The sequence below is a fragment of the Drosophila simulans genome, chromosome 3L, assembly GCF_016746395.2.
Source record: "Drosophila simulans strain w501 chromosome 3L, Prin_Dsim_3.1, whole genome shotgun sequence".
Classification (NCBI taxonomy): domain Eukaryota; kingdom Metazoa; phylum Arthropoda; class Insecta; order Diptera; family Drosophilidae; genus Drosophila; species Drosophila simulans.
The window spans coordinates 17561676-17577623 of record NC_052522.2 but is presented as its reverse complement, the minus strand read 5'-3'; the positions used below and the strand labels follow the sequence as shown (position 1 = coordinate 17577623).

Here is a 15948-nt window from a genome sequence, read left to right as displayed (position 1 = left end):
AAATTGAAGGGGCTATGTAGTAAGCACACTAAGAAAGGCCAAAAAGAGAGCCAACAGAGAGAGCGGGTCTTGTGCTTTTTACCGGCTAAATCAGGGCTGCCATTCCACAACGTTGAATGTATTAATAACGCCAGCATATCTAGCTCATGGATATTCGAAGAAGTCGACTACCCGGATTCTCTCCCGACCGTCAAACGCAAATAGTAGATGAACATGGTCGTAGCGCGAGGGATGTCAAATAACACAATATTATTACCTAATATAATTTAAAGCTTCTTATAGTAAAGGTTAAAAAATATTTCAACTGAACTCGCTTTTAATGTAAGTGTAGAGTTTTTACTTTTGAATAGAAAGATATAAATGACTACCTAATAATATAATTAAATTATATTATAAAAATTATATTCAACTATTCGAAATACGTATTCGTTTAGATAAAATTAAGTTAATGCATAGAAAGTTTTTCAAAGTTTTGAATTCAATAGATTTTTAGAATTTATAAAATGAGGCTTCAAGTTGGATTTGCAGCAACTTTTATTTAAAATCGTTCAACGAGGTGCAAACCCCTTTTGACTGCGGCCATGGCAAATGGGAGAATGGAGAGAGCGGCAGCTGCACTGGCAATGTATATGTGCCTGTGTTGCGTGGAAAAGCGATTTTATGACCAAAACACATGGTTTGCGGCAGAATGGTTATGTGAAGAACGGAAAGCGGCCGCAAATTGATGAGCGGTACAGTATTAATTGAATTTAATCAAATCGATTCGCATGACAGCAATGGAGGAGTTCGCCGAGTACTATGGGTGAGTTACTTGAGATGTGAGGTGTGTGTGTGTGTGGGGGCCTCAAAGAACACGCATGCAACTAGTGTCTAAAATTAGCGTTAAATGCAATCAAACACGGTGGCTAATTTTAGCCACGATTTAGCACCCACTTCTCGGCCACACGACGTGAATCGGCTATTCCCTATCAGCTGAGTTGCGTATAAACAATGGCCAAATCTCCATCTCCACGCGGCTATGTGAATGAAAAACTCAAACAAAGCGAAATTAGTAGTGCCGTACGAAAGCAAAACCATCCAAGTGGTATCAACACCCCAACTGGAAAATGCCCTGTGGAGCGTGTTTATCCTTTTCACATAGGGACGAAAAGTTCAGCTGCTTGTTTTGGCGCGTAAAAATTCCAATTAAACTGGTCGCAATGAAGTATTTCTCATATTTCGTACTTGGAATATACTTCATTTGAAAAATTAGTCATACAAAGAATATATTAAGATTTTTTTTAAAAGTTTAGTTCCCAAGTAGTGGTTCTTATCTTGTGAAAGTTCTTTAAGATATCAGCAACTTTCTAATGTGTAAGATGGATGATAATGTGTAAGATGCGAGTCAAAGATGTAAATATTAAAGCCTCAAAAAATCTTAATTACCAAGCATGTGAACTGATCCTAAAATGTAGCTACTCTGCTATTTATTTAATGACGACAAACCACTATTCGAACCGCTAATCGAACGCGACAATTCATTAGGGCTTGTGGTAAACTTTGCCCATCGACCTGACAAGTCATCCGTTGGATTGAGAATTCCCATCCGTAGTATGCATTCGGGTATGCGCTACTCGTACTTCATGTTCAGGTGGGGAAAGGAGGTGGGTAACGGGTTACCAATTAGCGTTATCAGCGTCAGAGACGCGATTCCACCACAGTTGTGTCTGACCTGAGGATTCGAGAGCTTCTGTCCGGCTGGAACTCACCACGATCCCCCGGAGCCGTAGAACCGATTCGCTATTTAATGGCACTGGCGTGCTTCACAAACGCTCAGAAATAAGTGGAACGTTTCCCGGCGCTATACGCAACTCGATCCAATTCCAAACTGCGAATTCGAATACGCAAACTCAATTAAGTGGCGACCAGATACAGATTCGATTATTATTTGCCCACTCAAGTATTTGAAACTCGACTCCACCCTTGGAAACCTAGAATGGCTGGCAGTTTGTGATATTAAGTTGATAAAGATTCAAAGGGGATAAAAGAGACAAGCTAAAAAAAAAGTATCTTTGTGATAAAGGATCTGAACTAGTTCACTAATAAGCAGGTGAGAAAACGATAACTAATTCTCTGAAATATATATTTTCAAACATATTTTAAAGTTGTATCGAAACTTGAAAACGGCTCTCATGGTCATTTTATGTTTATTTCTTGAGAATTTTGTGTGATCAAAGGAAAAACTCATTTTTTAATAATGTTTAATATTTAAAGACATCAATTATTTTCACCCATGTACCATAAGCCGAAATGGATTTCGAAAACTTGAAGGATTTTCCTTTTCTAATTTCTGAATCCTTATCAAATTTGTATCTAAACAGTTTGACAAACTCCCATTTTCTTGAGCGTTGTCTTAACTGAGGCACTGCACCATGGGATAACTTTGTGTGAAGATATCCCCTGTGAGTCATTGGTAATAATCCCCGATGATCACAAGACTCCAATTTAGATCAGCTTCGACGCGACTTGGCGGCTGTAAAACCGTTGTCTACATTCGCACATTAACGGACGCCCACTAATTTTCTTATGGCCCGATCCATAAACCCAACTCCGCACAATTTTTTAGCCCACCTACCATCACCGGCACTTTCCACAAATTGCGAACGTGTTAATATGTGGGTTCTGTAAACATTGAAAATACGGCGGGTTATTATTGCACGGCTCAGCAGAAGCCCTAAGCCCCAATTGCACACTTACCCATTATAATAATTGTTTAATGAACATATTCCAGAATGCCCAGCTGGAGCGTGACGAATGCGTTTCGCGTGCTCACACGCAAGAAGCCCCTGGAGGACTCGAATGAATCCAAATTGGCTAAGGTCTTATCCGCCTTCGATCTTACCGCCCTGGGAATCGGATCGACGTTGGGTGTGGGCGTTTATGTCCTAGCTGGCGAAGTGTCCAAGCAATATGCCGGTCCAGCCGTGGTCGTGAGTTTCCTCATCGCTGCCATCGCCTCGATTTTCGCCGGACTGTGCTATGCGGAGTTCGGAGCTCGCGTTCCAAAGGCGGGATCGGCGTACATCTACAGCTATGTGACCATTGGCGAGTTTATCGCCTTCCTTATCGGCTGGAATCTCATTCTCGAATACGCAATTGGTAAGTTCTCAATTGGAGACGCCGCCGTCTGATTGATTTGATTTAATTGCCCAATATTCGCTTTCTCTAGGCTCCGCCAGTGTCGTCAAGGGGTTAAGCACCTATCTCGATCAGCTTTGCGGCAATCCGATGAGCAGTTTCCTGGGCACCCACATGCCCCTCAATATCGAGGGAATGGGTGCCTATCCGGATCTGTTTGCCTTCGTGGTGACCATACTTTTTTCCCTGGCCATTGCAGTTGGAGCCAAGGAGTCCACCAGGGTCAACAATGTCTTCACCATGCTTAATCTTGGAGTCGTGTTGTTCGTCATTATCGCGGGTCTTTTTAAAGGTGAATTTTAAAATTGTTTTACATTTTTATTTACTTACACAATCCTTTTTTCAGTTTCCAGCAGCAACTGGTCCATTCCAAAATCTCAGGTACCCGAGGGCTACGGCGATGGTGGATTTATGCCCTACGGAGTTTCGGGCATAATCAAGGGAGCTGCAGTTTGTTTTTACGGCTTCATTGGCTTCGACTGCATTGCCACAGCTGGAGAGGAGGCCAAGAACCCCAAGAAGTCCATTCCATTTGCTGTGATTGTCTCGCTGGCCATGATCTTCCTGGCCTACTTTGGAGTGTCCACAGTGCTGACCATGATGCTGCCCTATTTTGAGCAGGACGAAAAGGCTCCGCTGCCCCATGTCTTCCGGATAAACGGCTGGCATGTGGCCGAGTATGTTGTCAGTATTGGGGCGATGTTTGGACTGTGCTCCAGCATGATGGGAGCCATGTTCCCGCTGCCAAGGATAGTATTTGCCATGTCCAACGATGGATTGCTGTTCAAATTTCTCGGAGACATTAGCGAGAAGTACAAGACGCCGTTCAAGGGAACCATGATCACAGGTCTGCTGACTGGCATTCTGGCGGCCGTTTTCAATCTCAGCCAACTGGTGAACATGATGTCCATTGGCACTTTGTTGGCCTATTCCATGGTGGCCAGTTGTGTCCTTATGCTCCGCTACGAAGTGGACGATCGACGTGAGAGCCGCATTGTGGCCAACGGACGTGCCACGGGTCTGGAGCAGGATCGTCCGTGTGCCCTCTGGAAGCGGATATTTAACCTAAGTGGTCAGACAGTACCCACAAAGCAGACTTCAAGGATCGTGACCTACAGTGTCACGCTGTTCTGTGAGTACAGATGTTTTAAATTAGTATTATTAATATAACCCTAATAACCTTTATTTTGTTGCAGCTATTTGGTGCATGGTTTTCTCGCAGATTCTGACCAAGTTCGAGGAGGATCTGGCTAACGTGACGTCCTTCGATGGTATTAAGCTGGTGCTGGGCACCATACCCCTTGCAGTACTGCTCCTGGTCATCTCGCGCCAGCCAACATCAGGAGTGAAATTGTCGTTCAAGGTGCCCTTGGTTCCCTGGCTACCCGGCATTTCCATTCTGATCAACATTTACCTGATGATCAAGTTGGACATACTCACATGGATTCGGTTCAGTATATGGATCGCCATAGGCTTGGCAATCTTCCTGGCCTATGGCATCCGTCACAGCCGGCTAAGGCAGCGGGAACAGCGCAACAATTCCATTGCCATGATGCGGGACTGCAGCAATTCGGCGTTGTTGGGCGGCCAGGAGAACTCAAAATACGGCAACGAGGTGCCCCTGATATTGATGCACAGTACATCTTAAATATATATTGATATTAACCACACTATACATTTACTTTTTTTGCCAGCGAAATGCGCGTTTAGACGCGCTTCGCGTCATTCACATACTCACCTATGTAATTTACACATGCACATAACCTCATACCGTAAAATAGGATACCAAAAACAACGAGAGTACAATAAGTTAGCTGAAAGCAATAAACACGAATATTCCTATGCTAAATCAGTATAAATTTATTTGGGTGCGAGATTTGCTTATAATTTTAGCGATGAAATCCAGCCGGCCAATACAATCACATGGGATTAAACATTTTACAAGTTTAAATGTAATCTTACTGCACTCTCAGTACATAACAGTAAATATAACAATAATTGTAGTGCCATTATCCACATATGCCATTTGATTTTGGTACGTCTATATTATCTTGATATCGCAGCACTCTAAGTATTGACTCCGTCATCTGCTGCAAAAGCTGTTCGCGATTTTCAAAAAAACGACAGATTTGACAGTAATGTTACCTAAGTACACTTGAACTACACTTATAACAATTGCAATGTTTCCGAGAGTTAAATCTCGACTTTGGTAGCTTCTGTGGCATTACGCTCGCCTTTCTCCCTTTCACGTTCCGCGGACTCCTCCTCTTCAGCTTCTTCGCGTTGCTCCTCAGAGGAAGCCTGCTCCTCCTCCTCGTTCGGGACAATTATGAACTCACTGTCTCCTGGCGTAGAGTTAGTTTTCTCGCTCGAGCGACTTGAATTGGAAAGCGATTCTAAGGCAGAGCCGTACAAAGCGGGGTTGCAAGTGAACTCTTGCTTCTTGGCAGCGTTTACTTCACGTGCAATGGTGGATACCGCGCTGGGATTCACGTTCTGGCTGTGCTTGTAAGAGCCACCCTGCGATTGCTGGCCGAATCCCAGATTGCCAGTTACGGGTTTAACTGTCGCGCGCTTGTTCTTAGCTATACCACCGGTGACCATGCTGGACGAAAATCCTGGCGGCGGTTTGAACCCAATATGCGGAGCATTGCAGGTGTCCATCTGGAAAACGTGTCGAGTTCGAGTGGTACCGAGTTGTTTCTCCACTCGCATGGACTGAGTGGGAACGATGGGCGCCCGACGGATCACACGCGGTGGAACGGCCTGTGGCATATCCGCCATCTCGCCGGTGGTTGACTGACCAGCTCCTCCGCTTGGCTGATCTCCGAATCCGTACATCCGTTCGTGGCGCTCGTGGACATTCCCATCGAAGTCCTTGGACATTCGCCTGCTTGCCGAGGTTTTGGAAATATCGGGTGCGGGCAGAAGTGGAGCCACATGCACCGCAGCCGGAATGTTGGCACTGGTGCCTAGCCCTAGGCGTTGTTTGACATCGTTCAACGTCTGACGCGCCTGCTGACGTGCCTTTTCTGCACCCACTTCCAGCAAGTAGATCATCTCGTTGCGCTTCGTCATGTGATGGTGTATCTGTTCACGGATCGGACGCAAGTGCTCGACCACAGCCTCCGCCACACGGTCCTTATACTTTGCCGTGTCCAAAGTGGCGGCCTCGTTCACCACTGTCTTAATGCTCTGTCCCGTGACCTGGGCATGGATGTTGACCAGATTGCTGACGCCAGCTCGCTTGCCAGGATTATACGTAATGTCCGATGTAAAGTCTGTGACGGCTTTCTTTATCTTCTGCGTTATCAAGTCGGGCGAGTCACATAAGTTGATGGTGGCCTTGGGATTCGCCTCCGACTTAGACATCTTTTTGGAGGGATCTCGCAGGGACAGCACACGGGAGGCATCCCCATCCTCAATAATGGCGGTGCAAACAGGGAAGGTCTCGCCATAGCGGCCGTTATAAATTCTGGACAAATGCTGGGCCAGCTGAATGTGCTGAATCTGGTCAGCGCCCACAGGAACATGAGTGGACCTAATGGAAAAACGAATATGAATATTATAAGTACTATAATAAGTAAGCAGATGGCAAACCATTAAAAGATGGCTTAAGAATGTGTAATGCTGAACCAAAGCGTTGAAGACTGATAAGATACTGGAACGCTTGCATTCTCGACCAAAGGAAGGAATATGTTTACTTACTTGTAAAGCATGATGTCTGCTGCTTGAAGAACCGGGTAAACGTACAATCCCAGAGGGACATCCTTTAGAAGACGGGACTTCTCTCGGAACTGCGGCAGTTGAGCCAATCGCGGCATGGTGGTCAAGGAGCTAAGGATCCAGTTGAACTCGGCATGCTCGGCAACGGCTGACTGGACGAAGAGGGTGCTCTTGGTGGGATCGATTCCACATGCCAGCAACGTGGCAGCCATGGTGAAGATATTCTCTCGCAAAAGCGGCGGATTGTGGGGCATGGTAATAGAGTGCAAATCCACAATACAAACGGTGACATCGTCACGGGCATTCTGCAGCTCCACCCACTTACGCACGGCGCCGAGATAATTACCCAGATGCAGGGAACCCGTCGGCTGGATGCCACTAAAGATTTTCCTGGGCCAGCGGCTGTTATGCTGGATTGGGGTAATATATTAGAGTCTTGTGTTATATAAACAAATTCTACGAATGCACTTACTTCTTCGTGGCCACTGTTAACAGAATTACCATGGGTCTGTACCTGGTGCTTGTTCCCACCGGTTACTTGGGCCGTCGCAGAGGGCGTTCCAGCCGTTCTACTAGCCAATCCCGGCAAGAAACTCCTCGACTGAACGCAACGGCTCTGGAAATACACAGCTGTCCGTCCCTTTTTGGCCACCTTAGACAGACTGCGGTGGAGCTTGCCAAATCGGAACATTGCAATGAGCTATGAATTTTGTACCCCAAAACTTTTGAGTAAAAAATATTGGGAATAATGCGGTGCTAAATGTGTGAATAAAGCCCAAAAATAAATTATTTATTCGAAACGGACGAAATTTTGACACTGAGCGTTCGCGAGCGTTGCCAGATGGCTTTTGAAAAGCCGGTGCGACAGCTGTGAACAGTGATACTCAGCTTGGCGAGTTTTCCGCTAAAACGAGGATGAGCAAAAAGCTACTTTTAGCATTCGAAATTATTCAACTAAAACTAAGAAATGAATATTTTTATTGAACCAATAACTTTATTTAATATCATTCTTTTATAACTATTCAGGGTTATTAGCTATTTACATTTTTCTTGTTAACGTATTAATAAAATTAATTGTTTCTTGGTAAATAAATTTTAGAGACCAATTAAAAAAAATTTTAAAACAGGACGCCTATTTTTCCATTCTTGTTTAGCTTGTAGCTTTATTAGTTGTACACCCGAAAATCTAACGATATTGAAAAGGTATTAATCTGCTGAACTGCAGTTTCGAGTTTTCAAACAGTGTTGTATTTATTCTAGCTTAATACACATATTACATTGCAATTAACGCCTGGCGCCATTATCATTATTTATATTTTCCACTTTTCTGTTCCTACATTGAGAGTTACAAATATGCGGAGACTGTCGTTTCGGCCGTCAGGATAATTTTTCGAATAGGGGTTATTCAAAGATTTCAAACGCGGTGCAAAATTCTTCACTATCTGGCAGGGATTGGGAAGTGCTTAGAAGTTGATGGGTTTGCCAAAGGCAGCTGCCACATTAGCCTCACGCAGGGCCTCGGAACATGTCTGAAAGAAAGGATTGTGCATTAGGCTGGAAACGTTCAAATCAGATTGGGTGATCACTTACTGGATGCGCATGGCAAACGCGGGCAACGTCCTCGGCAGCGGCTCCGTATTCCATGGCCAGCACAGCCTCGTTAATGAGCTCGCCGGCACCAGGTCCGATAATGTGGGTTCCCAGGATCTTATCGGTGGCCTGGTCGGCCAGAACCTTGACGAAACCGTCGGTGTCGTTGTTGGTCTTGGCACGAGAGTTGGCCAGGAAGGGGAACTTGCCCACCTTGTAGGCAACGCCCTCCTGCTTCAGTTGCTCCTCGCTCTTGCCAACCCACGCGACCTCGGGATGCGTGTAGACTACACTGGGCACGCAGTTATAGTCGATGTGCACGTGGCCACCGTTGATGCCCTCAATGGTGATGAGGCCCTCATCTTCAGCCTTGTGCGCCAACATGGGTCCGTGGATGCAGTCGCCGATGGCGTAAATGTTGGGCACCACAGTTTGGAAAGTGGCGTTGACGGGGATCCTGCCACGGTCATCCTTAACAATGCCCACGGCCTCCAGACCCAGACCTTCGGTGTAGGGACGACGTCCAACACTGACCAGCAGGGCGTCGCACTGGATCTCCTCTTTCTCGCCAGACTTGGCGTTCTCCACGGACACGGTAACGTTGTCGCCGCTGCGAGAGGCAGCCGTCACCTTGGTGCCCAGCTTGAACTTAAGTCCCTGCTTTGTGAGCACCTTTTGGAACGTCTTGGAGACTTCGTTATCGATGCCCACGCCGCCGATCGTGTCCATGAACTCAATGGCAGTGACCTCAGCGCCCAGACGCGACCATACCGAACCCAGCTCCAGACCAATGACACCGGCGCCGATGACAACCAGATGCTTGGGCACCTTGGCCAGCTTCAGGGCGCCAGTGCTGCTCACAATAACTTCCTCGTCAATCTGTGAAGGTTTTTGAATGGCATGCATTAGTAATCAAGCGCGCTGTAGAGGTTTTGTACTTACTTCAATGCCAGGGAAGGGGGTAACCTCCGAGCCGGTGGCGATGAGGATGTTCTTGGTCTTGACAGTCTCCGTGGAGCCGTCGGATTTCTTAACCTCCACCTCGTTGGGATTGACGATGCTGCCGAAGCCCGTCAGCTGTGTCACCTTGTTCTTCTTGAAGAGCATGGCAATGCCACCGGTCAAAGCCTTCACGGCGTTAGACTTTTGGCCCATAAGCTTCTCCAGATCCAGGCTAACGCTACCGCAGCTAATACCACGTTTCTCCAGATCACCAGAGTGGGCCATGTGGTAGTAGTGGGAGTTGTTCAGCAGCGCCTTTGAGGGAATGCAGCCAACATTCAGGCAGGTGCCGCCCAGAGTTGCCTCCTTCTCCACGCTGACCGTCTTCATGCCCATCTGGGCGGCCTTGATGGCGGCGACATAGCCACCGGGTCCGGAGCCAATCACCACGATGTCCGCCTCGTGGGTGCTGGAGTAGCAGCGGGCGTTAAGGGCACCCAGAATGGCGGCATTGGTGCGCAGAGGAGTCTGTAAAGACGGCTGATTACTACATGTTGTGGCACCTTATCATTTATCACGCCAGTCGCACGCATTTCGCACTAATCTTTGGCCGACTATCAGCTGATAATTGGCCCAATTAGCGACCTTGAAAACGGGGCCAAACAAATCCCCCAAACGCCAGTGAATCACCCACTGGGATCATATGAGCACTGCAGGTGATCCAAGTGCATTTTCCAGCCTTTTCCTGCCCATTTCTCGACCTCCTCGGTGAGGTTAGATTGCATAACTTGAGGGGCGATGGCGTTTGGGGAATCGGTTATGTCGCCCGATCCTTACCTTGGCTACTGCCGAAACAACATGACGGAGCGTGAACTGCATGGCTGGTGCGGGCGAGTTATGAGGATAATCGTTATTTAACTACAAACACAACACTAGTTTGATGTGTGTTTTTCCGACTGTTTTTCGTGTTGTGGGGCTCGGAGCGGTCGCAGGGCTGGCGATGTGCATTCGATAGTGGTCATATGATGGCCAGCGTGCTATCGATTGTTTTGGAAATTTTCCACTATGTTGGAATTTGAAATTCTAAAACAATTTCGTATGAAAAAGTTGTGTATAAAAATATATGTTTGACGATCGTTCAAAATACGATATGTCCCTCAATTGCTAGTTTATAAGATATTCACTTTATGGGTCATTTATAGTAAAAGCTACCTAAAATCAAACCAAACTATATGTGCAAGCCCGCTTTTACAGTTTCGGCAGCCATTGATTAATGTTTGTGTATTTGTTTAAAATTACTGTTTTAAAAATATACATATGAGCATACATACGATACATATAATAATAGTTCAAAAGTAAGTGACTATATTATTTACAAAAGTAATTGAAAATGTATATATACGATGAATGCTCGATAGTTTACCGCACATTACAACCCTGTGTGGTATTCCCATCTGTGATATTTCCCAGAACAATTTTGGTATTTTTACGGCGCGTTCATCTCGCGTTTTCGTTGAAGCCTCAGTATTTCGCTAGCTGTCGCAATGCGGTCACACTGGTTCGCGGACACAACAAGATGGCGAGACTTGCCCCCGAAATCTGTTAGAAAACGCCACAAGAGCAAATAATTAGTTGAGTTTTCGACCAGAAAAGAGTCCGCCGAAGTGCCGGGCAGACGCGGCGCATTTTGCAGAGTGTGAGCTTGGCCAGCGTAGCCCGAGAGCCGCGACAGGCGACACCTTCGGCTGGCCTTGCCTTGTTGCTGTGCCCCTGTGTGCGTGAGCGTGTGCGGTGCGGTGCGAGTGTGTGTGTGGTCTGCCAAGAGTGAAGAGAATCGCTGAGTTTCCAAGATGATGAGCAACTACGGCAACATGATGGACTCACCGAAGTCATCGCCCCACGGCGGCGGCCGATCACCCGTGGTGGCCCGTCAAGACTCCTCCGGCACCCTGAAAACGACCATTTCGCTGGGCAAGACGCCCACGATCATTCACACGGGGCCATTTTACTCCATGAAGGAACCGCCCGCCAAGGCAGAACTTACCGGCGACAAGGATCTCATGACCGAGTACGGACTGCACCACACACTCACCAAGTTCAAGGAGAAGAAGTTCAAGGAGTCGCTGGCCTCGTTTCTGCAGAACATCCCCGGCATTAACGACCTCATCACGCATCCCGTGGAGAACAGCACGCTGCGGAGCGTGATCGAAAAGCCGCCCATTGGTGGAAAGGAGCTTCTTCCGCTGACCCCCGTGCAGCTGGCCGGATTCCGCCTGCATCCCGGACCGGTTGGTTTTCCCAATATGCTTTTATTTCGTTTGCTCTGTTTTAAGAACGACGAATCTTTAGATTTGGCACATTCAACATTTCAAGAAATATTTAGACGCTATTCACTGCTTTGGGTCTCTATACATTTGCATTCATTATTTTCGCCTTTTAAATATTACATATGAAATTTGGATTTAAGAGCAATAATATTGGTATCCCTTAAGCGTACTCCTAGTTCTGGCACAGACTGATCTACTATGAAGTGTTATTTGGTTGCGTCTTTTCTGTAATGTATTTCCACGATCATCGTAGTATTTTACAGGTGTACTTCTTTTTCTTTATGTTCAACAATAAATTTAAAAAACAAATATTTTAATCATTAATCACGAAAATTACATAAATAACTAAGATTGTAAATGTTGGTTTTCCCTTTGAACCACTTTTGTAAAGGGTATATAGAGTCAGTATTTCGCAACGCAGTGATTATGAACAGCTGAGTCGGTATAGCAATGCCCGTTTGCCCGTTTCTATGTAAACTAGTCTTTCTGTTTAAAATTTTTGTTGCAAGTGGTGTATAAGTCGGAACGCGCCAGATCAGGCCACTAAATCATATTGCTGCCATATGGTTTGATAATATGATATTCCAAAAAAGGAAAAAAAGCTACCATTGTTGTTTTTGATTGTGTAAGCTCCAACTTGACGAAGCCACCTTCCTTGCTTGTTATTGAATTATTGGTATTTAATATTCTTGTTTGTTTTTTTAACCTATATGCAATCTAATAATATCGGGTTAATAAATATATGTTTAATATACGCTTTTATAGTAGAGTGATCGTTTTTCATCTTAAAAGGTTTCGCGAAATATTTTTAACATGTCATATATGTCAACCAATGGATAAATCGTTACTAGAACAAATTGCATAAAATATCTATTTTTTTTTTTCTTCTGCACGTTCACATTGCTAATTTATCCGATTCTGGTGCTCCTTTCAGCTGCCGGAACAGTATCGTACCACATATGTCACACCTGCGCGTAAACACAAAAACAAACACAAAAAGCACAAACACAAAGACGGCGTGACCACGGGACAGGAATCCACGCTGCTCGGTAAGCAATCTGTTGAATTATCGCTCAACTCGATCACACATCACCCAATGATAACCATCTTGCAGACTCGGCCGGCCTGGAGACTTACGAGAAAAAGCACAAGAAGCAGAAACGCCATGAGGACGACAAGGAGCGCAAGAAGCGCAAAAAGGAGAAGAAGCGTAAAAAGAAAAACCAGAGCCCCGAACCGGGCGTGGGCATGCTGCCCGGTGGAGCGGGCTTGGGCGGAGCAGCGGGTGTAATGGGAGCCACTAGTCTGGGATCGCTGGGAGGAGGACCTGGTCCCGGGCTGTCCAGCCTTAGTGCCAGTATGGGGCCTGGCGTTGTGGGGAACATGAACAGCTTCTCCTCATCGATGCAGATGCAGCAGCAACAGCAGATGCCCATGCAGCAACAGCAGATGTCAAGTGGCGGTCTGCTGGGATCTGTGCTGGGCACGAGCGGCGGTCCAGGTGGCGGCGGCGGAGGAGGAGGTGGGGGCGGCGGCGGCGGTGGGAGCCTGCTTATGTCGCAGTTCTAGGCAGGATCCTTTAGCAAAATAGACTTGGCTCATTACCTCTCATCAGCAGACGCACCCCAAATGGCAACATAAAATAAAACGCAGAGGGCCTCGGTCCTCTACATGCAATTTTCTCGATATCGTTTCGTGTCCTAGTTATTAATTTATGATTATCGTAAATGTAAAATAGTTTATTTCTGTAATTAGCCAACAATTTTCCGTTCGTTTTCGCGCTAGCTTAATGAGATTTATTTAAACGCAAGTTATGGTACAAAACGTTTTCGCTCTCGATTCCAGCTCTTCCCTCCACACAAACACACCCTCGCCACGCCCCCACAAAAACGCTGCTTTGCAACCTTTTTAATTTGCTTACCAACTTTGTAACGTGTAGGGTCAGTATTTCAATTAAATTTCTGCAATGGTTTGTTCTTCCAGCAAGTTTATAAACACAAAAGAAAGCTGAGATTCAACAAAATAAAAATGCCTGTACTATAAGTAATTAATTTTAGTGATTAGGCACATAAAACAATAAACAAGCATACAAATGATAAAAGTGAGTGTTTACCAGCGGGTGAGGGGGCTAAATGCATTTTTCGGATATAAGCATTTGTTGCACAGAAGTTCTGCTCCCAAGGAGCCCTTAAATTCAAATTTGGCGCCAAACACTTGTTAGCACTCTGTTGACTTTAACAGGGCGCACTAACAGCTCCGCTGAAATCTGACAGATAGTAACATAGCCTTAACAGGCGCCAACAGCTGCTTTAATTCTCAGGGAGTTTCTCGCAATCGAGAGTCAATTAATAAATTAAAAGTGATGTGTATAAGATAGTCGTCACTGCAAAGCCATAGATGAGTTGTAACTTCGCCAGATTTTCGCGACAGGCAGCTATCAACATGTACAAGCAGTCGTGCACCAATCTCCTGGAATTGTCCTCCGCCAAGGTGACCGAGTGGCTAGCAAGCTTCGACAGTGTAATAACCGACTGCGATGGTAAGTGGGTGGTGGGGTGGCATACTCCAAACTCCCTCCCCCCACGCAGGATTCCCCCCAGGAAGCTGCGTTACATAAAAATATGTGTATACCACATTCTGCCCAAATACGTCAGCAGCCAATAGTTTCTGTATTGTGGCTGCGTCGTGTATTTCAATGTCAAAGAGTGAAGTGCGTGACATGGCGGGAAGTCGACTTTCGGATGCCCTCATAACTTGTGAATCATCATTTGATGTAGGGTTGGCAGTAAAAAGCAGTTTGATAAATGCCCTAATGCTCATAATGATGAGCCTTAAGTTTATTAATATTTGTCAAGCTTATCAATTAAGAAAATTGTTATTATATATGCAATATCAAATGTTGTATTTCCTGCCTTAATCATAAACGCTTTTATTTCTTTTCGTTTATGTATCTTTGCGAAGTTACCAATGAAGTATTAGCATTAATTTCAAACTGACCTCTTTGCCTTGAATGATATTTCCTTTCAATTTATCAATTTGATCAATGGCATCAATAAAACTAACAACTACATAGTGAGAACCTTTTTAGCTCTGTTCCTTTTTTAGTTTTAAGCAACTTCTTCCACGGTATTAATCCATTTTTTCACTTCAGGTGTCCTTTGGATCTATGGCCAGGCTCTGGAGGGCTCTGTGGATGTGATGAACCAGTTGAAGGGTATGGGAAAGTCGATCTACTTTTGCACTAACAACTCGACGAAGACCCGGTCGGAACTTCTCAAGAAAGGCGTCGAGCTGGGCTTTCATATCAAGGAGAATGGCATTATATCGACAGCCCATGCCACAGCTGCGTATCTGAAACGACGGAACTTCAACAAGCGGGTATTCGTGATCGGAAGCGAGGGAATCACCAAGGAACTGGACGCCGTGGGCATTGAGCACACTGAGGTGGGCCCCGAACCCATGAAGGGATCGCTGGCCGAGTTCATGGCACAGCATTTAAAACTGGACACGGACATCGGAGCCGTGGTTGTTGGCTTCGATGAGCACTTCAGTTTTCCCAAGATGATGAAGGCCGCTTCGTACCTGAACGACCCGGAGTGTCTGTTCGTGGCTACCAATACAGATGAGCGTTTCCCCATGCCCAATATGATAGTACCAGGCAGCGGGAGCTTCGTGCGGGCCATTCAAACCTGTGCGGAGCGGGATCCTGTAGTGATCGGGAAGCCGAATCCTGCCATTTGCGAGTCTCTGGTCAGGGAGAAGAAGATCGATCCATCAAGAACTCTGATGATCGGAGATCGAGCCAATACGGACATACTTCTTGGCTTCAATTGCGGGTTCCAGACCCTGCTCGTAGGTTCCGGAATCCATCAGCTGAAGGACGTGGAGCGTTGGAAGCTGAGCCAGGATCCCGAGGAGAAGAAGCTCATACCAGACGTGTACCTGCCCAAGTTGGGAGATCTGTTGCCATCGATCGTGAACAGCCTGACGGCCTTGAAATGAATCAGTAATCAGTAAATAGTACGGACATGTGTTTGTATAGATGTTACATTTAACTTCAATAGACAGGACAGATTATTAATATTTAACGCAAATTTATAGTGCAATTTATACCAGAGAACAAAGAATATTTAAATAAATTAAAAAGCATTTTGTGAGACGGATGACTTAACCGATATGCCCGACT

General features: G+C 45.8%; 5 protein-coding genes across 6 annotated transcripts; 3 read left to right on the top strand and 2 right to left on the bottom strand.

Annotated features, from left to right (window-relative positions):
* The first annotated feature begins 640 nt into the window (after window positions 1-640).
* Window positions 641-5026, top strand: LOC6738522 (cationic amino acid transporter 2). Of its 2 annotated transcripts, none has more exons than XM_002085292.4 (5): window positions 641-802; window positions 2771-3138; window positions 3209-3469; window positions 3524-4309; window positions 4374-5026. In XM_002085292.4, the coding sequence occupies exons 1-5, from the start codon at window positions 768-770 to the stop codon at window positions 4823-4825; spliced, it is 1902 nt and encodes a 633-aa protein (XP_002085328.2). In that variant the 5' UTR covers window positions 641-767; the 3' UTR covers window positions 4826-5026. The 2 variants fall into 2 exon arrangements, with proteins under 2 accessions (XP_002085328.2, XP_016032365.1); XM_016169313.3 differs by lacking the exon at window positions 641-802 and adding an exon at window positions 1813-2089.
* On the bottom strand, window positions 5014-7755 carry LOC6738521 (tryptophan--tRNA ligase). Its single transcript, XM_016171685.3, has 3 exons — window positions 7376-7755; window positions 6886-7313; window positions 5014-6718 (listed from the first exon to the last, which is right to left on the bottom strand). The coding sequence occupies exons 1-3, from the start codon at window positions 7592-7594 to the stop codon at window positions 5371-5373; spliced, it is 1995 nt and encodes a 664-aa protein (XP_016032364.1). The 5' UTR covers window positions 7595-7755; the 3' UTR covers window positions 5014-5370.
* Window positions 7756-8128: 373 nt separating this feature from the next.
* Window positions 8129-10580, bottom strand: LOC6738520 (dihydrolipoyl dehydrogenase, mitochondrial). The gene is made up of 4 exons (XM_002085290.4): window positions 10273-10580; window positions 9436-9963; window positions 8494-9372; window positions 8129-8432 (listed from the first exon to the last, which is right to left on the bottom strand). Exons 1-4 carry the CDS (start codon window positions 10312-10314, stop codon window positions 8367-8369), a joined length of 1515 nt encoding a protein of 504 aa, XP_002085326.2. The 5' UTR covers window positions 10315-10580; the 3' UTR covers window positions 8129-8366.
* A 369-nt stretch (window positions 10581-10949) lies between these two features.
* Window positions 10950-13448, top strand: LOC6738519 (mediator of RNA polymerase II transcription subunit 19). The gene is made up of 3 exons (XM_002085289.4): window positions 10950-11723; window positions 12697-12811; window positions 12877-13448. Exons 1-3 carry the CDS (start codon window positions 11286-11288, stop codon window positions 13329-13331), a joined length of 1008 nt encoding a protein of 335 aa, XP_002085325.3. The 5' UTR covers window positions 10950-11285; the 3' UTR covers window positions 13332-13448.
* A 588-nt stretch (window positions 13449-14036) lies between these two features.
* Window positions 14037-15937, top strand: LOC6738518 (glycerol-3-phosphate phosphatase). The gene is made up of 2 exons (XM_002085288.4): window positions 14037-14301; window positions 14914-15937. The coding sequence occupies exons 1-2, from the start codon at window positions 14160-14162 to the stop codon at window positions 15762-15764; spliced, it is 993 nt and encodes a 330-aa protein (XP_002085324.2). The 5' UTR covers window positions 14037-14159; the 3' UTR covers window positions 15765-15937.
* Window positions 15938-15948: the final 11 nt, after the last annotated feature.

Coding starts and splice junctions, on each gene's coding strand:
- LOC6738522 (XM_002085292.4), top strand. CDS start 768: ATGACAGCAATGGAGGAGTTCGCCGAGTACTATGG. Junction 3,139..3,208: donor CATTCTCGAATACGCAATTG/GTAAGTTCTCAA, acceptor CGCTTTCTCTAG/GCTCCGCCAGTGTCGTCAAG. Junction 4,310..4,373: donor CTACAGTGTCACGCTGTTCT/GTGAGTACAGAT, acceptor ATTTTGTTGCAG/CTATTTGGTGCATGGTTTTC.
- LOC6738521 (XM_016171685.3), bottom strand. CDS start 7,594: ATGTTCCGATTTGGCAAGCTCCACCGCAGTCTGTCTAAGGTGGCCAAA. Junction 7,314..7,375: donor TTAACAGTGGCCACGAAGAA/GTAAGTGCATTC, acceptor ACCCCAATCCAG/CATAACAGCCGCTGGCCCAG. Junction 6,719..6,885: donor GCAGACATCATGCTTTACAA/GTAAGTAAACAT, acceptor TTTTTCCATTAG/GTCCACTCATGTTCCTGTGG.
- LOC6738520 (XM_002085290.4), bottom strand. CDS start 10,314: ATGCAGTTCACGCTCCGTCATGTTGTTTCGGCAGTAGCCAAG. Junction 9,373..9,435: donor CCCCCTTCCCTGGCATTGAA/GTAAGTACAAAA, acceptor AAACCTTCACAG/ATTGACGAGGAAGTTATTGT. Junction 8,433..8,493: donor GCGTTTGCCATGCGCATCCA/GTAAGTGATCAC, acceptor CCTTTCTTTCAG/ACATGTTCCGAGGCCCTGCG.
- LOC6738519 (XM_002085289.4), top strand. CDS start 11,286: ATGATGAGCAACTACGGCAACATGATGGACTCACCGAAGTCATCGCCC. Junction 11,724..12,696: donor TCCGCCTGCATCCCGGACCG/GTTGGTTTTCCC, acceptor TGCTCCTTTCAG/CTGCCGGAACAGTATCGTAC. Junction 12,812..12,876: donor ACAGGAATCCACGCTGCTCG/GTAAGCAATCTG, acceptor ACCATCTTGCAG/ACTCGGCCGGCCTGGAGACT.
- LOC6738518 (XM_002085288.4), top strand. CDS start 14,160: ATGAGTTGTAACTTCGCCAGATTTTCGCGACAGGCAGCTATCAACATG. Junction 14,302..14,913: donor TGTAATAACCGACTGCGATG/GTAAGTGGGTGG, acceptor TTTTCACTTCAG/GTGTCCTTTGGATCTATGGC.